Genomic DNA, 26740 nt, shown 5'->3' with positions numbered 1-26740 from the left:
AGCCCAATGCTCCGATTCGAACAGAAGAGCACAGCGGTTTGCTCATCTTGAGCGTGATAAATTGTTCTTATAAAACTATTTTCGGGATACTTTTGGCAGAAAAGGTTTGATTCAAATAATCTTGTTAAATCTGGTCTGTTATAATTCACCATTTGAATCATTATTTAAATCATTTTCATTCTTATTCTCTACCCTGCTCCGTATCCACATCGCCAGCGCTTATCACCCAGGCGATAAGGAAGAAAAAAAAAAACACTGGATGTACGCGCTGTGCCTGATCGATATTTCGTTAAAGAGAGCTATACTGCGCATGCTCAAAACGCGTTCCATCACCAGCAGACAAAAATGGCAGAATGCGGAGGGCGACTATTCGAATGATCCACGCCAGAAGCAGAGATAACATTGCAACGTTTCGCGGTGTCTGGTCCATGCAGCAGTAATACGTCTTGATTTGGACTCTTTAATGAAAAATTAATTCGCCGTGAAACCCCAATTTTCTTCGTGGCAGACCTCCTCCCGACCGGCGTATCAGCGACTCTGGCAGCAGATCCTGCGCAAGGGCGGTCAGCAGGCCGTGCCCGATGTGCTGAGCCGACGCGTCTTCGACATGATGCTCGAGGAGAAAGCCGTCTTTTTCTGCGACGACATCCTCCTCTATTCCAACATTGCACGCATCTATCCCGAAGGCTACGTCGGCGAGTTCTACATGGGCAACGACTTCTTCATCAACAACGAGTTCACCATGTTCGTTCGCCGAAACCTGGATCCTCGCATTATTCATCAGCTTCACAAAAGGTTCCACATGCTCCATTGTTACTTGGCACGGTGACGTAGCCAGAATTTTATTTCGTACAAAGTGTTAGTGTTAAAGGCTCGGAAGCGTCGTTATGAACAATTAGAAAACATCCTCATAATATTACGTATAAAAAAGCTAGTTTTCTTCCAAGGGCTATTTTGGTGACTAGTGGCACTGCAAACCGCACCAAAGAGGCCCGCAATCTCCACTGCTCAGGGTGTTATTTGTAACTGTGTGCTCTAACCACTACGAAAACCATAAATAATTAGCATGGGGGCTCTAATTCTCAATCATTAGGTAGATAAAATAGTAATATGCCTTCCTTCATCTGCGCCTAGACCACTTTTTGACCATGCGGCGGCAGCAAAACCGGTTGGACGGGTCCCGCCGAACTTCCCTCAATGGTTAGCGCAGCATCGAAGATATTGTGCCCTCTATTTGCGGACTGTAGGGTCGATATTCATCATTGAATGAGGCAATGCGGCAACCGGGCCGAGGATGAATATGGTTGGTACTAATCCTTGTGGAAAGAAGTACTGCTCTTCTCAGTTTCTGTCGCTTCTCTCCTGCGGCTGGGGATGATTTTTTTTTTTTTGCTCTATCTTGGGGGAGGTGACAAGAAGTAATTTTATGACTTTATTCAAATACTTCTGCCGCACGACGTGCACAAACCTTAAACCAACCAACTTTAAAATTCGCGGTTAGGAGCTACTCAGTTAGAATACGAGCACCCTCTGGCGAAAGGCAAGTTTGTGAGTTTTTTTTTAGTCGCTTTACTGGGTTTCAGTGACATAGATTGGTCTCGCTCCAACGCAGTTCTTGTGGTAATTGTAGATTCTCTGACACCTCGCCCCCCCCCCCCCCCCCCTTCCCAGCATTATTACGGAACAAGGTCTCCTTTTCTCTATTTATGACCAGCGAAAACAAAGTAAAGGGAATACGTGTAGCTGCTCTGGGACACTCAGTTGTAAGTCGGACGCTGCCTGCGCTGCGACCACGCGCGATGTGCAAAATTGCCACGCCCCCTCCATACATGTCACTGATTAATCCCCAGTTCAACAATGCCCGGCGAAAAGTGAGCTTAGCGAAGCTGTAACTAACCCGCTGGGCAGACAACGAGCGATGAGAAATATTCAGGATCTTTTAGAGCGCAGCTCTGAGGCGCCCGTTCCGGCTTGAGCGGCGTCGCCGTCGCCGTCGGTGTAACCGCGCGGTGCATTATGGTAAAATTTTCCCGAAGGAACCCGAGGTTTTCCCGAAGGACCTCGGGTTCCTTCGGGAGGACCTCGGGAGGACCTCGGGTTTCTCCGGGAGGGCCTCGGAAGGACCTCGGGTTCCTTCGGGAGGACCTCGGAAGGGCCTCGGGTTCTTTTGGGAGGACCTCGGGCGGACCTCGGGCCCCTTCGGGAGAACCTCGGGTTCGTTCGGGAGGACATAGGGCGGGGGGGGGGGGGGGGTCAAGTGACCTGGGGGTCACGTGACGATGACGTCATCAGTGATGATGACGATGACGATGCGGATGCCGATGACGTCATCAGTGACGTCACGGATGACGTCATAAGTGATAATGATGTTGACGTGGGGGTCACGTGACCCACCGGAGGTCACGTGACCCCCAGGTCACGTGGTCTCCCAGGTCACGTGACCCCCCCCCCCCCCCCCCACTTCCGAGGTCAACTGACACCCCCAGTACCCTTCCCTCCTTCCCTCAAGAGCTGCGCTCTAATTCGGCGTTACGGGGAGTTGTAAACGGCTTTCATTTTTTTATGGTCCCCGACAGCTTAAAAAGTGCTCATCATGTCATAGTCTCTCCGCAGCCAATCAGATTGTGGCATTTGTCGATAAAAAGACCGAAGGACCAATCACAAAGCAAGAAGCGTGATCATAAGCCACGCCCTGCGTTTCTTTAGCTGTCAGTGACTACAGTACTGTCACTGACCTACATACGATGAACAAGTGAACTCATTTCGTTACTCGAAGCGATAATCGAAAGCTTAGAAAATCTGACCTAGCCTATCGCAAAAACCGGCAGGGTAGCTTTAGTTTCAGTACCGAGAAAAGGAAATGTAGGTACAGGTGTCTCACACCTTGATGAAATGTAGCAGGATATATTAGGGCAAGTACATCGGTGCAGTTCAGCCAAAAGGCGCAACCATCACATCACTGTGCACCAAAAAGCTTACGTAGCAGCACCCACGAGGTGCTTGACGCCAAACTATTACGGTGGTTTCAATATAAAGACAAGTCTAGCATTGTAAATAAAAAGTGACACTTATTCAATACTGTGCAAGACTACAGTAACCAACTTAAAAAAAAAGACTTCTTAATCAAACTGCGGAATGTCCAGGCGTTGAACAGAGCTGGAGCTAAAGCTGCGAACAAAAGAGCTACGAAAATGGGCACCGCGCGACGATTATCATAGCAACCGACGATGTGACGTGATGGCTTGCTGCGCCGCCAAGTCGAATCATCGGGAAAGGTTGCGATGGTAATCGACGCGCGGTGCCCGTTTCCATCACTCATGTGAGACGGACTTGTGGATTGAGCCTTCCGTTTCTGCTTTGACTGTCCAGATTGCGCTGGCTGTGGGAGTCTGGCCTGCCCCAGGACTGGGTGCGCAACGCCATGGAGAAGTCTTTGCAGGCCAGCACATCCCAGATGAGCGAAGGACCATCAGGCATGAAGCTGTCTGACGTCGGCGCAATCTTCTATCTGCTACTCATAGGGCTAGGCGCTGCGTTCACCGTCTTCATCACCGAGGTTTTTGGGGGTTTTGTGGCACTTAGGTCGGAGAGACGTCCGCGACCAGGAGCCGTGTAGAGATTTTCGGTCCGCATACCAGCCTCCGAACCTTTCTGTTACTTTAGCTAAAACTCAGGTGTTTAGAATAGGGACTGTACAAGACACGTATACATTCGGCTTCAAAATAAATGGACCCATAAAGGATTCAGTTACGCACCATTCCCACTATGAAAGAAACGTTAGTGTTTAAAACCAGTGCAACGAGTAAATAGCTGCTAATCAGTACTTCGTGACGTCGGGCTTTAACGGGCTCTGATGTAACACCGCTGCACATCACCTATTTGTTTGCAAAACATTATTCACACCCAGATGATTGTAAACTGGCCCGTATCTCATCTGGGCTGAATTATTTTGAATGTGTAAGTAGCCACAAGCGTTCCGTAAGCTCATCACTATAGAGGTAGTTTTGCAGAGATAGCTTAGTGTTTTTGTTTTATTTTGTGAACCACAAGAAAAAAATTACATGAAAGGAAAATATTCTTGAAAACGGTAAAATTAAAGAATTTTTTTTAAGGGGCTGACATGGGGAAACATGCTATTTCTAAAAAAATTCCCGCGCAAAAAGGAAAAATTGTTTGGAGCAATATTTACTTCGTTAATTGTAATTTAAGTGGGGGTATAACTTCTCTGGCTCTGATCTTAGCCCCATCCACAACGAAAAGTGCCTAGCGAGCTAAGCACCGTTTCTCGGCTTTCGTTGGTTGGAGAGACGACTGACATGTCAAATGGTCGTTGTAAAAATGTTTCTCTAAAAAGTAATTGTACTTTTATTTACAGCATTGTTATGATTTAGAAACAAATAATCCAGATAAAGGTTTAAGAAATATATCCTGAGATTTCCTTTTCAACGACATGATTAAAAAAAAACAGCACAAAAACACGGGACAAAAGTAGAATGAACACACAGGCCAGACGCTAATTTCCTTTTCCACATCATTTTTTCGTTGTTGTTGTTTTGTCTAAAATAACTAATCTTGTGGTCAATCCGCTTGGAATTGAACTGTGAAGTGCTACTAAAATGTTTGTCTAGGGGTCCTCATTTTTGTGAAAATGTGAAACCCTCTGGGGTCAATATAGCCTCAGCGAACCGCAGTCTATCAAGTGCTATACCGGATCCTGCTGAGAAGACGGCCCTTCATTCGTGCTCATTAAAAATAATATCTTCGTTAGTAGACTTATCTTTTAGGAATGACAGTGGAAACTTTAAAAGAATTGGAGCTGTGAAAAGGGAATTAAAGGGAAAAGACGTGATGCTCCTTGAAACAGACCAGTCTGGAAAATTCGCTGTGAGTTTTCATGGAAAAGATCAAGAAGGAAGTCGTCAGCTTCCTCAACGATAATGAATTTTCGTCGTTGGCCCCCAGGTTGAACAGTATCCCAAGATACACTTTTGGAATTAAGTTTTTCTTAAAAGATCATAAGGTAGACCTTCCTCTCAGAGTTGCGGTGAAGTTGCGGTGAACGAAAACGGTACGCGGCAGAAGCAGGTTCCATCTTTCCTTCAGATGCGTTTACAGTTTTGTAAGTTGACAGTCCCTTATCCTCACGTTGTTCAGATGACTCAGTTACAGGGTTACAGGCCTTTCATAGAAACCGATGCACTATATTCTCGATGGACTTTAAATACCTTTACTACTCACAAAAACCTAATATTTTACCCGCTCGTGTTAGCATTTTTTGGAGGACAACCTTGTTCGCTTTCATGCGCGGTCTGGAATCGTCATCATTGATTTTCTCAGGATTTTAAAGTTGCATTTGCAGGCAGCCGTCGTTCGGTACTGAAAACGGAATTTCATTCAGAAACAAAAAACTCACATCGGTTCGACAGCGGCCTCAATTCTGTCGTAGAGTTACCTAAGTTATCTGAATCTTTAGCTGCATCTCACGTTCGTAACTGCTCCCCTAGCGAAGTCCTGGTAAGGCGCTATGTGGACGACCTCCTGGTTTGCAGCATCACTGCAGTGAGCTGTATACGAGAGTGCTCCGCATCTAATATTCTCTATTGAGAGACTGAGCAATGGTTGCCTACAAGTTTTGGATCTCCATCTGAAAAACCCTTCTAGTTTGTGCTGGCAATACACAAAACCAACATCGAAACCACTGTTGCCGTTTAATATCTGCCATTCAAAAAATTTTATGGCTGGCGTCGTTCGCATCGTTCGGAACCGTGTCAGTAGCGCACTCAAGAAGTCCTGCAACCATTTGATTGGGTCTTCTCTTCAACCTCGTTTTACCGATTAGGAGCGGCTAACTACCATAAGGATTACTTCTTCAGAAGTTATTGTTCCTCGTTTCATTTTAAAAAGGCGCAAGGATATTGCCAAACCTACAAATCGCGTTGTACCATCGTATTTCGCATAATCTTAAGTCCGTTGCTAACACGTATAGTGGGAGCACAGTGTTCAGTAATAATTTCAAGTAGAGTCGAATGACCCCGTTTGTGACTCCTGCGACTGATTGTACGAAACAACACAGGAAAAAAGTTACTTGCGTGTCGGGAGTAATCTACAAGATTCCGTTTGAGAGTGGATAATGTAACTTGGGAGAAACAAAGCGATCTCTGAACGATGGCCTCACTGAGCAGAAACGTTGTATAAAGAACAAGGATCCGTACTCGGAAGAAAATATAACGTTGGTGGTAATGACGGAAAGAAACGATCATAAACGCCATCTAGTAAAAGAGTATATAACTATTACGAATAATGGAACTTCAGTAAATAAACCTTCCCTAAGTTTAAACAAAGAACTTAGAAGGTTCCTCTAAGTTTGATCGCCTTGTTTTTCGGTCGAACTTCATCCTCTGTAATACCGTGCTTTGTTTCTCTACAGTTCAAGGTCAGTTCGCTGCTTCACTTCGGTTCAACCTATCAAGTTCGGGCCTTCTTTTGTTAAACGAGATAACCAAGTGGAAACATTGAAGCCAATTAGAATGACCCATTTTATAACCCAGAGCCACCTGAATTCTATTAATTCCGATTGGTTCTAATTGAATATCCTATGGACTCAATGGTTATTTTTAACTGGGCAAGTACCAGAAAAGGCCAGTTAATGTCTGTGTCAAATTCTTAGCTTGGCTCAGCTAAGTGCTTCAACTGCTATCAGCTCACCTAGGCCGCAGCAAATTTTCCGGCTCATGCTCACGTGGCACAAATTCTAAACTCTTGCTTGTTTAAGCTGTACCCCGCCGCGTCCCACCTGAACTACAGCTCATATACCGGGTGCTTTTATTAAGACGGGCCAAAATATTCAAGAAAAGGAGCTTTAAGGCACTTTTAACCGACTGGGCGGTCCCGCGTAGGATCAAACAAGGCTGTGTGCAATCAGGCACCTAATCAAACAAATGCATGTTAACTAACTTTTTCATTAGTAAAATAAACACAAATTTAGGTTCCAATTAGAAATTTGCTGGGGATCGTCGAAAACCACTAATTCAGTCAAATTTAGACAGACAGGCAGCACATATACTGTTTTACTGTCTCTTTAAAATGCGTCACGCACGGCTGGATTTTTCGGTTCTCATCCGCATCTTTGACCGCCAGCTTGCTGCATCCAAAGTGGGGACTTTTTTTTTTTAGCAAGACTACGCTTTATACGTGCTCCCAATCTTTTAAAATTTACTGATTTAAGGGTTTTCGAATATGCCGCACAGGTTTCTAATTAGAATAACGTGTTTATTTTTCCTAAATAAATAGTTAATGAACAGATTCTCGTTAATTAAGCGCCTAATTGTACACCCGATCATGATCAAAGCGGCCACCAAGTAGGGCAAGCTAATGGTGAAATTGAGAATGTCTTAAGCAAGTTCCTTTTATATAATATGTTAGCCCGCCTCAGCAAAAACGCTTACAGCATCAAAGCTCCCGCTGGACCCAACTATGTGTCAGCTAAGTCCTAGCTGGTCCCAGCTATGCGCCAGCTCGGCAGCTGAGTGCTTGCTGGTCCCAGCTAAGTGCTGGTTGGTTCCAGCTAGTCCCAGCTAAGTGCTAGCTAATCCCGGTTATGTGCTGGTTGCTCCAAGCTAAGTTCTAGCTGAAACCAACTAGGACCACCTGGAACTAACTAGGACCAGCTAGATACAAACTGGATAATTTTTCCTGAGAAGGCACCCTAGCGTTAAGTTTTTGTTTAGTGTTTTTGTTTCTCGTTTTGTGTGCGGTTTTACAGAATAAGAGAGTTCTGGAAGAGATGATTCATTATCTGTGTCTCCTATCGGTGGTCACTGCCCTTTTTATTTTTGTGGAAAGTGTTTTCGTTCCTTCTTTTCTTTCATGTTTGAATGAGTTCTTGAAGGCTATATAAACACCAACTGTTGCCAAATAAATTCACTGTGCTTGAGACCTCCTTGTTTCTCCGCCTTTTCTTAATCCCACGGTTGTAAACGATAGCAAACATGGCTGTCGCAGTTTGCGGCTCGGTTATTTTTATGAGTGTGAGTCATTCTGTGTTCACCGATGAGTTTAGAGAAATATCTCAACCAATCTCAACGGACCGCGTTTTCGGAAACGGAACGCGGGTGCTTGTTTTCGTTGCAGAACTTACTTAAGAGGGAGAGCGAGAGAGAGAGAACAAACATTACTTTACGACTCAATTCCGAGTTGTATTGTTCTTCCCCGGAAGTCGAAGAGTCTTCTTCGTCAGCCGAGTGTTGTGCAGGGATGGTTACCGGGGCAGAAGAGATCCCCCGTATGTGCTTGGCTAGGACAGGCCAGAGCGTTTCTTGGACGCCTTTTGGTGGGGCTACCCCGCTCACCCAGGAATAGGGGATGGTTGGAGGGAGGAAGTTACGTGGAAGGTGTGAAGATGAGGAAGTTGCCCTGGGGCAAATCCAGCATGTGTGCTTATTGGAGGGTATCCTCCACACACGTGGCATTTTGGTTGGTCGGGGCGCACTAAGATAGAAAGGTGAAAGAGGCCGCAGTGTAGAAAGTGGGTCCGCGCCTGGCGTATGTAGATCGCGTCTGCTCTGGGGAGGAGCTTGGACGAACACACCTCGTTGATGTGTTCGCGGAGTTCGGTGATCTTGCTCTCAAAGAGGTTACGGAGTATTCCGTACGTGATTTCGTCGGGGCCCAGGGCTGTGTTGCGTTTTAGTTGGCTCAAAGCTGAGCTGAGTTCCGCCAAGGTGAAGTCAGAGTTAATGCCTTTGTCTGGTTCCACACCTGGCGTGTCTGGCTATTGGAGGTGTTGAATGTGCTGCTGCGAGGGGAGGGGGGGAGGGGGTAGAAGGCGTTCCTTATCTTTTCGATGACTTCAGAAGGGATCAGGTCAAGGTCCATTTTGAGCATTTTGAGTGTGTGCTTGGGTCGTGTCTGGCCAAGGGGGGTGCGCATTATTTGCCACGCCCTAGGTTTATGGAGTCGTCCATTCATGTCATCGCATGTCTGCAGACAGTTTTTCGAGGCCAAGTGGTCCGTGTATTCTTGGGCCTCGTTTGTGAGACGGGAGATCTTCTCCTTGAGACGCGTGTTTGTTTCTTGTCGTTTCCAAGATTTAACTCCCCGGCGGCGGAGCCTCCAGAGTTTGAGGAGCTATGTGCTTACGCAAGAGTGATCTTCCGTTCTGCGGACGTCGCTGGTGTGTGATTGGACGGCTTCCATTATGGGTTGACATCATCTGATGGTGTCTAGTGTGGCCAGATTAAGAATTTCCTTCGCTTGTCGCGCTTTCGCCCAGTTGATGACCTTGGTGGAGAGGCGGGGGGTTGCCTTGCGGCGGTTTCCCTTTCTGGGGGTCAGGGCGATTTGGAGAATATTCTGATCGCTTTCCAGGGTTTCCTCCATGTTTTCCCAACACGCATTTAAGGCGCCGCGTGTCCAGATGAGTTACAGGTTGGTATCTGACTCTTGCGCTGTGCCCTGCCGCGTGTGGCTCGACGTGTCGTTCTGTAGAGTGAGTTGTCTAACGTCTGCGAAGGCGTCTAGCTTCCTCTTTAGCGGGGACATCCGGTCGCAATTCCAGTTCAATTGCGGACAGTAGAAGCCACCCAAGAGGAGGAAGGTGGAGGGGTTCTTGGTCTCTTTGGTGGTAGTGTTGAGGGGAGGCAGACAGGAATGGGTCACGCGTGGCACTTAGTAGGGGTTTACAATCGTTGCGCTGAGCCTTGAACCCCGAGTGCGCGATTACATGTTCCTGTGTCGGGGGAATTGAGGTGAGTAGAGCCGGTCTAGATAGTGGGGATGTTCTTGCGGACGTAAGTGCTGGTCATGGTTGGGGGGGGAAGGAAGGCCTGGGGTGTCCCCTGCGTTCTTGGGTAATGCTTGGTTCTGTGCACCGGTCATATCCTGCGAGAGGGAAATCCCCGTTTGTTTCTTGCAGGGCTATAATATCCGGTTAAACCCCGGTGTAGCGCATGTACTGTAGTAAAGAGTTTCGTTTGCTTCTGAGGCCTTGGAAGTTCCATTGCATATAACGACGGAGTCCGGGGGTGGTGTCGAGGCGGTATGTGCTTGGCTAGCCATGGTGGCTTTTTACCGGTTCCTTCATGGGGGTGGCGGGGTTTAGAGTAGGGCGCTTGCGGGGGTTGATACATTCGGCAGGTGCGGTTACGCGTTCCGTAAGCTGCTGAACCATTCGCAACTTTCAGCGATGGTGGTACCGGGCACCATGACAGAACAGCACACGACATAACAGCACGCGACAAAACAGCACGGTCAAAACAGCACGCGTCAAAACAGCACAGCGTCAAAACAGCACGGCGACAAAACAGCACGCGTCAAAATAGCACGCGACAAAACAGCACAGCGTCAAAACGGCACAGCGACAGAAGAGCACGCGCCAAAACAGCACGGCGTCAAAACAGCACAGCGTCAGAACAGCCCAGCAACAAAACAGCACAGCGTCAAAAACATGACATTGACAATATTCAGCGTTTAAGGTTTGTATTATTTGAAATTCCGCGCACTTTTTTTCGGTTTTTATTCCAAAGAAATATTTTCGGTTTATTTCGGTGCATATTTGTAGACTCATAAACTTCTCAGTTATATTAGATTTATTGACGAAAACCAGTATACTAACGAAAGTGCAATAATTAAAAGCGTTTGTGTAAAATGTATATTGAGTACCAGGTACTGGTCTTCTTATTTTTTGCCGTCTTTGGCAGCCGACGCGACCTGTTCTATAAAATGCACTGGGGCCTTATCGTATCTGACATTATCGTCGTGTGCTCGTATTTGTACGCAGGACGAGCTTGAGCTTCAGTACCACTTCGGTCGGAGAGGCAAATATCAAAATGGAGAAATTAGCAAGCATTGTACTCGGTGCGTTTCCCCCATTTTCACGACTGCGAGAGGTGATAAATTCGCGCCGACGGCAGAAATGACAATAAAACACTCGTATTTATGCCCTCCTCTAGTAGACGAAAGCTAGGGGTGTTTAACAATGCGCGGCATTTACGGACGCTCTTGATTTCCGTTGTTTGATTTCACGATTAAACTCACTTCTTTTAACAAAGAATTCGGCACAAATCTCTATCAGGTGAAAAACCCAGATTTCGTCCTGAAGACCCCTGCGCCCCCGGAGCTTATGTTGAAAGTTGAACCGGCGTCGCAGACAAGCTGAAAACTGCGAAAGAAAGTGGTCATATGGTTAGTAATGAGTAGGGTTCCGTGTTTTTGGAGTTTTTTCGTCAAGTGCGGAGGGTGTCTTTCTGAGTTTATTTTTCGCCGAAAATTCGAAGTTTATCGGAGTTTATTTTTGTTTGATTCCGAATTCTCCGAAATTTGGAGCTCAAATTCGCAGTGTTCCTTATTAATAATAAACAAATAATATCCAAATGTAAACATATTCTGGGAAAAAGAAAAACGCGATTGTATCAATTGATATTTTCCTCAGTTGGATTTGGCGTTGGTGCCATTACTACTGGCAATACTAATTTGTCCTAGAACAAAAGTGGCACACAAGTGTTATTTCGATAAACGTGAATACCTTAAAATCAATAACCTACTGGAGGTAGTCGCTGGGAAGCCTGTTTTCATTCCATGCTATTTTATCAACCTACCGCGCGGCTGCAAGAGATAGAGTGGAAAAGGATGTAATAGAGAGGTTTCAAGTGTTCTCTTTTCCACTTTATGTAATATCTATGGTCCATAGCTTTCGCGGTTACAAAAACACAACCTCTCCTTCCTCTCAGGGACAAATAGTATGGCCCAAACCGGAAATATACACAGTGACTTTTTTCTTGACCCGATACTACAATGACATGTTGTCTTGACCGAAATTCGAACAGTATGTATGGTGGCATTTTTCCCGGGACATTTACTCTACGCGCTGATTAAATTATTAATTGTAAAATATATTTGTGTGTGTGTGTGTGGGCGGGGAGGGGGGGGGGGGGTGGGCGGAGATTGGCACATCGAAATTCAGAGTTTATCAGATTAATCGGAATAGACGAAACTTTTACCGGCGGGTGTTTTCCGAATTTATCCGAAAACTCGAAACTGTAGTTCCGAGTCACATCCCCCCCCCCCCCCCCCCCCCGCCACACACACACACCACTCCAAACGCCCTCGAAAATACTGAACTTTCTCAGTTAAAACCGATTGTGGAAAAATGAATTCAGCGTACTTTTACCGGTTATTTTCGGTTTAACCCGAAAACGCTCAACCCTAAATATAGCGTTTGAAGTTAAAAAAAATGCATTTCTCAAATAAGGCACCGTAAAGGAATTGAGGTTGTAGGCCAATTCGTCGAAAGCCAACTCGTCGACGGCCAATTTTTCGAATCTGTCCTTTTGGAAGCAAGTTCGGAGTGGGGAGTATACTCGAAGCGCGCATGACAATTCCCTGGGAAGTACCGATGCCCCCGCTGGTCCGTATTCTGGCTTTTTGTGGCGTGAGCTACACAGGCCGAGGTTGAGCTGTTTCGCGTGGTTCGCATAATGAGCCGTGCTCCGTGCTGCGCATGCGCGAGGAGCAGTGACGTCACACAGCGCACAGCTGGCGCGCCGGAGCCGCCGCCGCCGCGCCCGCCTCGTGGGTCTGCGCATTCCAGAGGAGTGACGTCATAGCCGCGGCAGACGCTCTGGCGCCACCGCGTGCCCAGCTGTGCGCCTCCGTTGCGCAGTAGCCAGTCTGACGCTGCACCGGAGCCGCTTGATAGCGCCTCTCATTTTGTACGCATAAGCTCACGCTACGTATATCCTAGGGAGCCTTCATGTGCGAAGCCCACATGAAGGCACCCTAGTATATCCTGGCATAGCCGAGCTAAGCCACCGCAATTTGTTTGAGCAGTTTTGCTCATTTTGGCGCGCAAGTTTGCTGGTGATATAGTCTACAATAAATAATTCAATCGCACGGCAATGTGCTGTCGTTAGTTGTCAAAAAAAAAACAGAAGGCGTGTGCGGCAACGCTGCGTTCAGACCATGCTGCAGTGTAAGGCCACAGCATTGACGCAACGGCATGTTACTGCTTCACCGGTTTCCACTCGATGAAGGCCTTCGTCGGCAATAATCTGTGAATTTAACTCAAAACGTACAACTTCTCGCCTCCAAGCCCTAGCAGCGTGTTTCCAGGAGATTTTATCCGCGGCGAATGAGCCCCGCAGAATCGGTGCCCTTAAATATACGCTCCACATTAAAGTCACCTTATCTTACCGGTTCTATCAATGCATCTGTAATCGGCGCATCTCCCGCTTTTTTTTTCTTTTTTTTTTTTTTTGGGGGGGGGGGGGGGGGGGGGAGGGGCGTTTTACGCTTAGGTGGTAATTACGAAACAACGAGTTCTACGGAACCTCACCGGACCGCCACAAACCAGGCAGTTCATAACTTGAACTTATAGATATATTTTTCCGAATAACTTTGCATCTTTCTCTGATACCTAAAAAAAGAACCAGACAACGCAGCCAACTCTAACTACCCAGTCTATTCAGATTAGCGTAGGTAAGTAGTAGTAATTACTGCTAACTTTATTTATTTTTAGTAATCACACAGCAGCAGCACTCGGGACACTGACTTGAGTGCGATCCCGTCGCCGCCAGCGTACATTTTTTTTTATTGTTTCTCCACTAGCTGTTAAATAATGCCATGCAATGTCCAACTCGTTTTCTTTACGTTCTGTTTTGTTTTCATAAAACGCTACCTATAACAGCCTTTTTACATGCGTGCTGTTTCGTCGTTGTGCTGTTTTGACGCCGTGCTGTTTTGGCACGCGCTCTTCTGTCGCTTTGCCGTTTTGACGCCGTGCTGTTTTGTCGCGTGCTATTTTGACGCGTGCTGTTTTGTCGCCGTGCTCTTTTGACCCTGTGCTCTTTTGACGCGTGCTGTTTTGACCGTGCTGTTTTGTCGCGTGCTGTTTTGTCGTGTGCTGTTCTGTCGCGTTCCCGTGGTACCGCGGTGTGAGAATCGCGCTCCCTAGCACCTGGATCATCGACTTCACAATGAAGGTGCTTGCCAACACCTTTCTGACGTGAAAAAACAAACTAAGGCTCTAATACTGCACGTATATATCAAAATTAGTATTACTCACGCGTCGGGAGACCTAGCCTCGTACTCTTGATCTACGACGATCAACCAGATGACAGCCGTTTTGATAGGCACCAGTGCGCCCCCTATAGGTCGTGAAAGTTGCGAATTGTAAGGATGGGAGCGAGTGGTTACTTAAGCACGGGCGCGAGGGTCTCTTGTATGAGGGCGAGGATCTCCTCTGTGGTGTGGAATCTAAGGGACGGGGCTTGTAAAGCGTGAGAATAGGCGGGGTTATTGGTGGGTTCTTGAGGTTGAGGTGGGTGTGGGATAGGAGAGGGGTAGTTCTCCTTTGTTGGTGGTGGCCTCTCGCATCTGCGTCCTGCGGCCTGAAAGGTGGCCTGGATGGCGGAAGTCCGGCTGGTTCGGCTTTTGGGACGCTGCCCTAGGGGCATTGCGGTTAATCAGGGGCGGGGGGTCTCTTGAGTTTGGTTGCCTGATGGCTCCGGCTGTGGCTCCGCGGGGGCTGCAGCATGGCGTAGCAATTGTTGGTAAGTAGGGCGAGCCATTCCTTGTAGTCGTGTTTTGGCGCTGGCTTCCCACGCGTGTCTAGTGGCGCTTGTGCGCATTAGTCCAGGCCGGGGCGGCCTTGTCAACTTCTGCTTTAACTGGACAGGCAAGAGACGATATTGGGTGTTTGCCTTCGTAGTTGAAGAAGATGGGTTCTGCTGCAGTTGGGGCAGCGCGTGTACTCGGCTATGTTTGGGCAGACGTCCACTCGATGTCCGATTTCGTGGCAATGGGGGCATTGCTTGCTTCGGGGGTCTAGCGCTCCACGTCAACTATGTTGCACGATCTAGCTTGCTTTGTTCGTTTGCTCGTGTTGATACTGAATAAAAATGTTGGTTTTCGTAAAAGCGGCCCCGTTGCTCAGTGAATTGTGCAACAGCCGTGATCCCACCCATGATTTCAATACCGAGAAGATATATAGACAATAATTTGCGAGCCATTTGGTTAGAGGCAATGGGGCGCTCGGCTCCCATCAAGTTTGCCCTGGTATGTTCCCGTCCTACCCCTTCGAAAGAAAAGTAGCTCTCAAGTTTTGCAGTGCACCTGACTTAAAAAAGCGAGTATATTTAGGTCAGGTTTTAATAGTGCGTCGTGACGCTCATTCACCTTGCTCGCTGGTGTTGTGCTGTTACTGCAATCTAGTTGAGTTTGGACTTGCTAGGGTTAGCCGCATGGCGTTGGCCTCAGTCTGTGCCGTGTGCGTTTTTCTTCCTTTTTTTGTTTTGGACTCGTTCGATCTGGAATCACCATGTAACGCGCTACTACGAAGCACCGTCTTTTACGGTGGTTCTTATGGATATAAAAGTACAGTTTTTTTATGACATCCAGTCGTTCGCTATCTGAGGAGTGGTCGCTCTAAGGCGCGCCATGGAATCAGAATAGTAAAAGACGGTGAACGCCAAGTGAGCGCGTCGGAACGTTAGGCCTCGCCACCTTGGTTCAGCTCGAACTCGAACGCGGGACGCCGCCACGCAAGCTTGGACGAGATGGACCCTTCGGACGGGGACTCGGCGGCTGGTCACGTCAGTGAGAACGCCATAAAGGATCAACCGCCACAAGACTCGAGACCGCGAAGAAAAAAAACGTTGTCGCAGTACGCCTTGCTTAACTACGAAGCGAACCGGGACGAGCAACGTCAAAAGCTCGATTGCGTCTGGGAGCGCATCGCAAACGATCTTCGGGAAGTCGAACAGGCTACAATACAAACGCCGAAACGCAGCAAGCGGCGACGGGCCGTATACGAAAAGAGTACGGTCGTTACCAAGCGCTGTCGGAACGCTACGTGGCCAACTTGTCGGGGATCAACGCAGAACAAAGCCAGCTAGAGCTAGCCCTTCAGAAGACAGCGGATCGTGACAGAGCTCGCGCAGTTCAGAAAGCCTTGATGGACACCGGAAAGACGCCAGACCGCGCCACGAAGTCTCGGGACTCGGAACACGCTAACTCGGAGCACTCGTCGAAGTCTGCCGGGCCACGACTTCACGGCTCGAGACGTTCTGGAGGATCGACACGCTCGGAACACTCGATTGCGACCACGACAAGCACGGCTGCAACGAGGGCACGCGCCGAGGCTGCAGCGGAGCGCACTCGTGCTTCTTTCACCAGAAAGGAAGTGGCCATGAAACTTGAAAGAGCAAGGCTCGAAGAAAAGGAGAAGAGTGCGGCTGCGGCTAACGAGCGCAGAAAAGCAGAACTAGACGCCGAGTTACAGATTCTACAGCTGGAAAGGGAAGCAGCTGCTATGGAAGTTCAAGCAAAAATCCTACAAGCGGCGGCAGAACAGCACGGCGGGAAGCATCGCTCTGACCGAACCATCTCAGATGTATCAGAAATCCGTGCTCAGCGCACTGTAGATTATGTGCCCAACCAGGCTGCCGTCCACAATGGCTCAAATGAACGGCCTGCAGAGCAGGTTGCTCCAGAATTGAGTGGTGTGCTGAAATACCTGGTCCGTCGAGATTTGGTCAGCACAGGACTCGTCAAGTTTGATGACCACCTCGAGAATTACAGAGTATGGAAAGCCACATTCAAAAGTATGGTGCGAACTCTGGAAGTTACGGCAAATGAAGAGTTAGATTTTCTCGTAAACTGGCTGGGCCGTGAGTCTTCGGTCTATGCAAAGAGGCTGCGTTCAGTACATGTCGACGACCCAGCGGCGGGGTTAGAGGTAGTCTGGGAAAGACTGGAGGACTGCTACGGGCAACCCGAAGTAATAGAAGATGCGCTCATCAAGAGGATCGGAAGCTTTCCTAAATTCTCCGACAAAGACACTCCCAAACTACGGGAACGGAGAGATCTGCTTCTGGAACTGGAAGCCGCAAAAGCTGATCCCTACTTGACAGGACTCAGCTATTTGGATACGGCAAGAGGGGTGAACCCCATCGCGGAGAAGTTGCCACACCGTCTCCAAGAGATGTGGATCTCGAAAGGCTCAAGGTACAAAGAAGATGATCACGTCTCTTTTCCCCCTTTCTCGTTCTTCTCGAAGTTTGTCCGAGACCAGGCCAGGATGCGGAACGACCCGAGCTTTGTTTTCGGCGCAACGGGAAGCACCTCTCTGAGGTTTCCAAAAAATGAGAAGGTCACGGCAAGAGAAGGCTTCAGGAACACGCCCGTTTCAGTCCATGCGACCGACGTTACTCCAGAAGCCGTCAACCATTATTCGCCAGCCACAGCCGAGAGGATGGAGGACCCTAACAGACAGTGCCCGCTTCACAAGAAACCTCACCCTCTACGAAAGTGCCGTGTGTTCCGAGAGAAACCACTGCAAGAACGCAAGTCTCTGCTGAAACAATTTGGAATCTGCTTCAGGTGTTGCTCCTCTACAAACCACCTCGCAAGGGACTGTAAAGTTGTGATCAAGTGTGACAACTGTGACAGCACTGAACATACCAGAGCGCTTCACCCAGACAGTTTCAAACCTTTGTCTTCGAGCTTCAGACAGGATCCCGAAGACGACAGCATTCATCACGGACTATCACCTGACGTATCTTCCAAGTGCACCGAGGTGTGTGGGGAAGGTTACGGTGGAAGGTCCTGTTCCAAGATTTGTCTGGTGAGTGTGTGTCACTCAAGCACACCTCAAAAGGCTGTGAGAATGTATGCCATCTTGGACGACCAAAGCACTAGGTCACTGGCAAGGGCAGAATTCTTCAACCTCTTTGATGTCCAGGGAGAGAGCTCGCCATATACCCCCAAGACATGTGCTGGAACAGCAGAAACGACAGGAAGGAGAGCCTCTGGGTTTCTGGTTGCAAATATTGATGGCAGCGTGAAACTACCTCTCCCAACCCTGATTGAATGCAATCAGATGATCAACAACAGGAACGAGATTCCGACACCAGACGCTGCACGTCATCACCCACATCTAAAGGCTATAGAGAGCCTCATACCTCCATTGGATGCGGAAGCTCAGATTCTGCTTCTACTGGGAAGAGACATCCTGAGAGTCCACAAGGTGCGTCAGCAGTGCAATGGGCCTCCTGATGCGCCCTTCGCTCAAAGACTAGACCTAGGATGGGTGATCATAGGAGACGTCTGCCTAGGTCGCGCACGCAAGCCGGACTGTGTGACCAACTTCAAGACAAATGTGCTCGAAAATGGACGACCCTCCCTTTTTGAACCATGCCGCAACCATTTTCTCGTCAAGGAGAAATTCACTGGTCCCGTCAATCCAACTCAGCACGTACCACCTACCCAAGGTGTACCCATCAAAGACTACTCTGTCAAAGAAACGACAGACACGTTGTTCCAGACGACGAAGGACGACGACCAAACAGCTCCATCAATGGAGGACAGAAAATTCCTAAACATCATGAACAATGAAGTCTTCAAAGATGAATCATGCAGTTGGGTAGCCCCTCTTCCTCTCCGCGTGCCAAGACCTCGGCTTCCTAATAATAAGGAGCTTGTACAGTCTCGTCTCGCATCACTGCGACGCACACTGCAGAAGAAACCAGAGATGAAGGAGCATTTTGCGACATTCATGGACAAGATGTTCAGGAATAGCCACGCAGAAGAAGCCCCACCGCTGAGAGAAGAAGAGGAATGCTGGTATCTTCCAATCTTTGGTGTGTATCACCCAAGCAAACCAGCCGAAACCAGGGTCGTGTTCGACTCAAGTGCTCAGTTCAAGGGAACTTCTCTGAACAATGTTATTCTCACGGGACTAGACTTGACCAACAGCCTGCTGGGCGTCCTGATTCGTTTTAGGAAAGACCTCTTCGCTGTCACAGTGGGCATTCAGCTGATGTTCTACTGCTTCCTGGTACGAGAAGACCACCGAAACTACCTGAGGCTCTTGTGGTTTCGCAACAATGACATCCGCGACAAAGTGGTGGAATATCGGATGAGAGTGCATGTCTTTGGTAACAGTCCATCACCGGCAGTGGTTACATACGGACTCCGGAAGACAGCACAGGAAGGAGAGGAAGGATTCGGCAAAGACGCCAGGGAGTTCGTCGAAAAGGACTTCTACGTAGACGACGGGTTGAAGTCTCTCCCTACGGCAGATGGTGCCATCGACCTGCTGAAACGCACGCAACAAATGTTGGCAGTTTGTAACCTAAGGCTTCACAAGATAGTATCAAACAGCAGCAGAGTGATGGAAGCTTTCCCCAAGGAGGACCACACAAAAGATCTAAGGGAACTCGACCTGAGTTACGACATTCCACCGATCCAACGCAGTCTTGGAATTTGCTGGGACGTAAAGAAGAACGTCTTCACCTTCAGGGTTCTAGTTCAGGACACACCATTCACCCGGCGTGGTGTCTTGTCAATGGTGAACAGCGTGTACGACCCATTTGGATTCGTGGCTCCAGTTACCATACAAGGGAAGTCTCTCCTACAAGAACTCGTCACAGAAACCTGCGAGTGGGATTCCCCACTTCCTGAAAACAAGAGGAAAGAGTGGGAGAACTGGAAGGATTCCCTTCAGGCTTTCGAGCAGCTAGAAGTGCCTCGCACTTATGCGGCCGTTTCACTTAGCACGGCTCAGCAGAAGGAAGTGAACATCTTCTCAGACGCCTCGACCAAGGTTGTAGCAGCTGTGGCGTATTTGAGAACCACCGACTCGGATGGTACGTGTCATGTCGGCTTTATAATGAGCAAAGCTAAGCTAGCGCCACGTCCAGAACACACCATCCCAAGGCTCGAACTGCGCGGTGCGGTACTGGCTGTGGAGCTGGCAGAGCTCTTTCAGAAAGAAATAGACACACAACTAGATGTGGTGCATTTCTACACCGACAGCAAGGTGGTTTTGGGCTACATACACAACCAAACAAGGAGATTTTACGTGTATGTCGGCAACAGGGTCGAACGCATCCGAAAATCTACACAACCAGAACAATGGCACTACGTTCGGACCGATTCAAATCCAGCAGATCTTGCTACAAGATTCGTGCCCGCAGCCCGGTTACAGGAGACGGATTGGCTGACTGGTCCAGAGTTCTTAAATCGTCAAGAAGAGTCTTCATGCGTCTTACAGAACGAGTTTGAGCTGATAGACCCAAACACTGATGCCGAAATCCGGCCCGAAGCAAGCGTCTATGCCACCAGTGTGACCACAAATGGACTCGGGACTAATCGTTTCAGTCGTTTTTCAAGCTGGCCTAGACTGGTGCGCGCAGTGGCATACCTCATACGTGCTGCTGGCAACTTTCGGCGCCCTTCTCCTGCCGAGGAAGCTGACCTACCACGTGGCTGCCTTCGAACAGGACAGCTATCCGTCGAGCATTTGTCTCTTGCAAAGAATCTCGTCATTCGCTCCGTCCAACTAGAAGCATATGCAAATGAGCTCGAGTGTTTGTCACAGGGGAGAGGAGTCCAGAAATCAAGTCCACTTTGGAAACTGGATCCTTGTATGATGACAAAGGCTTGCTGAGAGTCGGTGGTCGCCTCAACAACGCACAGCTGAGTCAAGAGGAGCGGAGACCTCTAATCATACCTGGTAAACACCACGTCGCCTTGCTGCTCGTAAGGTACTACCATGAGCAGATCAAGCACCAAGGTCGGCACATTACTGAGGGAGCAATCAGATCCACAGGTTTCTGGATCATCGGAGCAAAACGCTGCATAGCGTCGTACATACACGGGTGTGTCATGTGCTGCAGACTGCGAGGAAGACAGTTGGACCAGAAGATGGCACACCTGCCAGTTGATCGACTCAGTACAGAACCTGCATTTACATATGTGGTGGTTGTTATGGATATAAAAGTACAGTTTTTCTATAACATCCAGTCGTTCGCTATCTGAGGAGTGGTCGCTCTAAGGAGCGCCATGGAATCAGATAGACCCAAACACTGATGCCGAAATCCGGCCCGAAGCAAGCGTCTATGCCACCAGTGTGACCACAAATGGACACGGGACTAATCGTTTCAGTCGTTTTTCAAGCTGGCCTAGATTGATGCGTGCAGTGGCATACCTCATACGTGCTGCTGGCAACTTTCGGCGCCCTTCTCGTGCCGAGGAAGCTGACCTACCACGTGGCTGCCTTCGAACAGGACAGCTATCCGTTGAGCATTTGTCTCTTGCAAAGAATCTCCTCATTCGCTCCGTCCAACTAGAAGCATATGCAAATGAGCTCGAGTGTTTGTCACAGGGGAGAGGAGTCCAGAAATCAAGACCACTTTGGAAACTGGATCCTTGTATTGATGACAAGGGCTTGCTGAGAGTCGGTGGTCGCCTCAACAACGCACAGCTGAGTCAAGAGGAGCGGAGACCTCTAATCATACCTGGTAAACACCACGTCGCCTTGCTGCTCGTAAGGTACTACCATGAGCAAAGGTAAGCTAGCACCACGTCCACAACACACCATTCCAAGGCTCGAACTGTGCGGTGCCGTACTGGCTGTGGAGCTGGCAGAGCTCATTCAGAAAGAAATAGACACACAACTAGATGTGGTGCATTTCTACACCGACAGCAAGGTGGTTTTGGGCTACATACACAACCAAACAAGGAGATTTTACGTGTATGTCTGCAGCAGGGTCGAACGCATCAGAAAATCTACACAACCAGAACAATGGCATTACGTTCGGACCGATGCAAATCCTGCAGATCTTGCTACAAGATTCGTGCCCGCAGCCCGGCTACAGGAGACGGCTTGGCTCTCAAGTTTTGCAGTGCACCTGGCTTAACAAAGCGAATATATTTAGGTCGGGTTTTAATAGTGCGTCGTGACGCTCATTCACCTTGCTCGCTGGTGTCATGCGAAAAAAATAAAGGGCAAAAAAGTTAAAGGACGCATATTTTTTAGTCGATACCTTTTAGTCCTCTTGGTGACTTTTTACCGTACTAGAGAGTTTCAGGGAACCGGAACAAAATACGACCAATGCCTTGGATCGGTAGTGTGGACCGATCGCGTGCCTTGAAACGGCCTTGGGGGAACCGTATTTGTAGACGATCGGTACAGGTCGCGCCCCCTGGCAACGGATACCTGCACCGGCTTCATCGAGCAAAGACAGATTTGCGTGAGCGTGTATTGGGGGGAGGGGGGTTAGGAATCGCAAAAACCACAGTAAAAAAAGTTCGTATCTCTAACATATAGAAAATCTAACTTCGTACACTTACTAATAGTTCGCCTCGTCCCTGGCGTCCCACAGTGTGCCGCCACTGGCACTGCGAAGTTCTAAAATGCTCGTCTGCTAAAATAGCGGACGAGCTTTCCGAAAACAATGGCGCTCAATATTTTTGGCGACGACTTGGAGTTGGCTCTATTCGGCGAAAACAACTTAGAAAAAAAAGGTATTCTGTACGACTGTCTGCACTCTAAAAGGAGACGTTTGATGGCGGTAAAGGCATGGGGTGTTGATCTGGCGACGATCGACAAGGAGGACGTCGCACGGCACTTTTAGGTTCACGAAGGAGGATCTGCCCCATTTCCGACTGCAGCTGCTCATCCCGGAGACGCTGACAACCAACGGCTGGGTTCGGGTGTCAAGGTACGAGGCCCTCGCGATCAGGCTGAGGAGGCTTGCCTACCTCAACCGCCTCTGCGACCTTTCAAATTCAAGTTCTTTATTGATTCCTGAATCAGAGAAAGGAGACAGAGAAAAAAGTCACTCAAACGCTGCTTGACTAGCCTCTGCCCCCGCAGCAGCGCAGGGAAAAACAAACATAAACATAAAGACACTAGCGTTCAACATATTCATAAAACAGCACGAGATAGGCAACATCATCTTTATTGCTAAAAGATAATAAACAAAAGGGAGAAAAAACACACGAAAAAGTGAAAAATAAAAACACGCGCAAAACGCATGCGTTTGTGTTAATTCTGAGTTTTTATTATCTTTATTTTTTAGAGCATTCATTGGAGTAATTATTAGACAATATCTTCACATATTTGTTTGGCGGACATACCTAAGATATCTATATTGAGTTCATAAAAACGATTCAGAAGATGGGCGAGAATACATTTTAACATCTGATTTCCATAGTTGGTTCTTGAATGTGGCACTATCCATATCTCAGCATTATGAGTCGGATAAATTGCTTGTCTAAGTTCAAGTTCTCAAATTGTTAAATACATATTTTCATTGTCTAAAAGACCTTTTGTAGGAAAAGGCAAGTTTACAACTATAGCGATTAGGAATTTCTACTATACTCGGTTTATCGAAAAATCACTTGGTATCGTATGCTACGTACATAACATAAAACTAAATTTTTTTTTTAAAGATTACGTATTGGTTTTAGATATGTGGCAGTCATATTTTCCCACACTAAAAAGCAACAGTTATGGTATCTGTAAAAAAACGGACTTGAATATAAGTAGCATTACACAAATAGAAATTATGTTTTGTATGTATATATACCCCCACAAACTTTCAATAGCTTATTACTTATCTGTTCCGCAGTTTCGCCCCAAGACGTGTGTTCATTAAATATTATTCCTAGTACTCTTACATTTTCTACTATATATATTTCATTTCCACCAAGTGGAAGGATAGTCATGTAGGTACAATTTGTATTTCGTGATGTGAATAAGACGGCTTTAGTTTTATTTACATTTCTTTTTAAGGAATTTGATACCGTCAATGCATTTAGTTTATATAAATATTGATTTGCCCTGTGTATAATTTGGTCAGCGCCGTTCCCTGAACAAAAGAGAGCTGATGTTCGGCCGCCACTCTTCAACCCTTCCATCGTCTCCAGGTGCATCGTCACATCGCGCGCACGTTCGGTCACCTGTTGAGGGATCTGACCGCACAAAGATGGCTCCACCATGACCAGCTTGACGTTTTTGCCGAAATGAGCGTCACTCTTTCTTTTCTATGAGAGAGTAGCTCTAAGTGAAAAACACCTAGATCCCGCGCGCGCATGCATGAGGGCTGCAAAACGTTTGAAGACCCGGCAAAACGACTATACACACGTTCCTAGAATGTTTAGGCAGCATAAAAGTTGTAAAAAGGCACGACATTTTTGGGAAAAACATCCTCTGTGAGGAAACATGCTCCCGAAAAACATCCCCAAGGAAAACATCCTCCGGAAAAGAAACAGGGACGACAAATGAGTTGGAATATAGAAATCCAGGACTCGAATTTATTATAGCTATCCTAAAAGATCCCCCTAAAGCCAGAATTGGTGAAAAGGGGAATAGACGATGATATATATCCTTTAAAGGGCTGCTCGCAACTCAGTATTTAATCAAAAGTATTCATGTGTGAATTGTGATTTTGAATTTGAAGCGAATAATTACTTCGGCCGAAGATTTTCGAATCGAATATCGAATAGCTTCTCTAATGGCGAATTCGGGTGGTTGTTCGTCGGCGCGACAGTGCCGACGGCGCAGGCAACCAGAAACACGCCAGCAGCACACCACGTGACCCTCAGCACCCGAATACAAATGCCAGAATGTGGCGGTTTGCTTCGCGTTTTGCCCGCCTAGAGCGCTTGTTTTATTTTCTCCGCTTAACTACCGATTCGTAGGTGGGACAAGTTATATCCCATTCCATTACCGCCTTAGAGCCAAAAAAAAATTATTCCATTCGTGCTAGCACTCCTTTGTTATGATGCTGCTTCTGCCGGTTTCCCTGCTTTGTGTTTGTTGAATGCTCAAATTTCAGCAAAAGACAAATTAATTTTAGAATGAGTACTGGGAGTACTACTACAGGACCCATCACCGCTGAGGTTTGTTGGATTCTAATGGACCTCACCAACCCGACCAGAAGTGACTATTGGGAGTTATTTATTCACTTCTGTGTAGCCTTTTGAAACCACAAAGCAAAAACTGAATAGCAAGAATCGTGTTACTTGAAAAAAATCAGCACTTTATTATAGGTATCGTGAAGTACAGAGCAACATTGGTACCAACGAGGTACAGGGCCATAGAGCGATAAACCGGGGTTCCGGTCTGTACTCGAAAGTGACCCACTTCAGGCCGCTGCCATTGTGCGCAAAACTGACTACTCGTCACATGACCAAACCAAATACGTGACGTCGCAGGAAAGATGGCAGCGTCTAGGCAGCGGGTGGCCCCAGCTGGGCTGGAGCATCGGCCGGAGCTTGTCGCATGCGTTGTTCGTAGTCGTTGGTCTGAGCGAGTTGACTTGAGATGCGGGAGTCGTCACGTGAAGCTGGTCGAAAGCGACTTCGGAGTTTAGCGTGGTCTCTCACTTAGGTAAGACGTGGAAATACGAAGGAACGTTATGCATGTCGCTGGCGATCGACGGAGATATTGCTGATATTGCCGCGGAAGAGACAATCCGCCCTGCATTGCTCGGACCCAGGAAGAATGCAGCTGAGTGGCTTGAAGAAATACAGTGGTTGGCCCTCCTCATAAACTCAACACCAAGCATCACGCGACTTCCCTTTGCCACACGTCGAAATACGAACGAACGTATGCTTTTCGCTGGCGATAGACGGAGATATTCGAGAGTTTTAGTAAACCGTTTTCGTTTTCTCGCTCCGCTCTATGGGAAGCGGAGTCACCATCGTGCATGCGCGACCCGCTTTGGCATTTCAGCGTGAAGCGTCAGCTCCGCTTTCCTCGCGATTTTAGGAAGCGCGTTTCACTCTCAGCAAAGCTTCAGTAGATGGTGTTTTTTTTTTCTTGGACGGGAATTCGAAATGGGTGCTCGCCACATGAAAGCATGTTTGGGAGCGCGCTTGGCCGTTATGAATCTCGCTGCACTAAAATGGCTGCGCAGACTTTGTTTGAAACGGCGTCCTCCAGAAAAAGTTTCACGGTGGTCGGAAACCTCTGGTTGCTTCGGGAAATCGTTGGCCGCAATCCTTTCACGGCCCGTGAACGGTGGGAACAGGTGCTGCCTTGTGTAAGCCAGCGGGCTCGATTTTTTTTTTTTTTATGCAAGCAGTCGGCAAACGGAGAGATATTTAGTTATTTTACTTTAGGCAGCAAGACATTGCAAATTAGCGAAAGTGGGTGCTCCATTTCTATCTCTGCTTTTTTGTTTTCCCAATGCAATGAGTTTTTTCTTTTTATACGCTCCGCTTTGTGATAGGGTGCCTTAGTGTTTATGTACACTGCGCGACACAGTTAGCGGGAACAATAAATCATATTTTTTTATCTTTCACCTTAAATTGGAGGGTCTGGCATCAACCTATTGGTGTGGAATAAAAGGCTCGTTTGGGGCACTAATGTGAGCCACAATATTTCAGCCCTCTCAATAGCTGTCAAAGATATAAACTGAAAATAAAATCGGTATTATCGCGTCTGCATTAACAGTGCAGCGCAGTGTACGTACCTGGCTTGGGGGATGACTTGAAACCATTTTGCTTGGGTACACTTCTTTTCACTTCTTTTTGTGTGTTTTTCAAAGTGCGTTTTTCGTCTCGAGTTCCTGTCTAGTTTCAGCTTCACTTGTGCCATCGTGTCTTCTTGCAATAAAAGGCCACGCAACACAGACTACTTTCGCAATGCTGAAGTCAACAGTAACACTGTAATTCGATTAGATGCAATATTCACAGGCACATCTGAGAAGCAAGATGGCAGTCGTTAATAAATGTTGATTTATTAAAATATTTCTAGATGCCGTTCAGCCTAGTTGGGCAAGTATTTCGCTCAGCACAAAAACTTGGATATGATTCACTGTGATCAGTTTACGCATTCTAATATTGAGTCAAAAAAAAAAAAAACATATTAGACCCCTTCCATTTTGCCCATGCCCTTCGCAAGGTTCGTCCAGCTAACAAATCATGCCGTCTGCGCACATCACTGCCT

General features: G+C 47.6%; 1 protein-coding gene across 1 annotated transcript; it reads left to right on the top strand.

The window, feature by feature from the left end:
- Positions 1–15551: 15551 nt before the first annotated feature.
- On the top strand, positions 15552–20817 carry LOC120849101. The gene is made up of 4 exons (XM_040221224.1): positions 15552–15699; positions 15759–20003; positions 20170–20295; positions 20378–20817. Exons 1-4 carry the CDS (start codon positions 15552–15554, stop codon positions 20815–20817), a joined length of 4959 nt encoding a protein of 1652 aa, XP_040077158.1.
- The last annotated feature ends 5923 nt before the right edge of the window (positions 20818–26740 follow it).

Source organism: Ixodes scapularis, unplaced genomic scaffold (genome assembly GCF_016920785.2).
Source record: "Ixodes scapularis isolate PalLabHiFi unplaced genomic scaffold, ASM1692078v2 PGA_scaffold2__306_contigs__length_199485367, whole genome shotgun sequence".
Classification (NCBI taxonomy): Eukaryota; Metazoa; Arthropoda; class Arachnida; order Ixodida; family Ixodidae; genus Ixodes; species Ixodes scapularis.
Note: the sequence above shows the minus strand (reverse complement) of the source record. Positions and strands in the feature narration are given on the sequence as shown.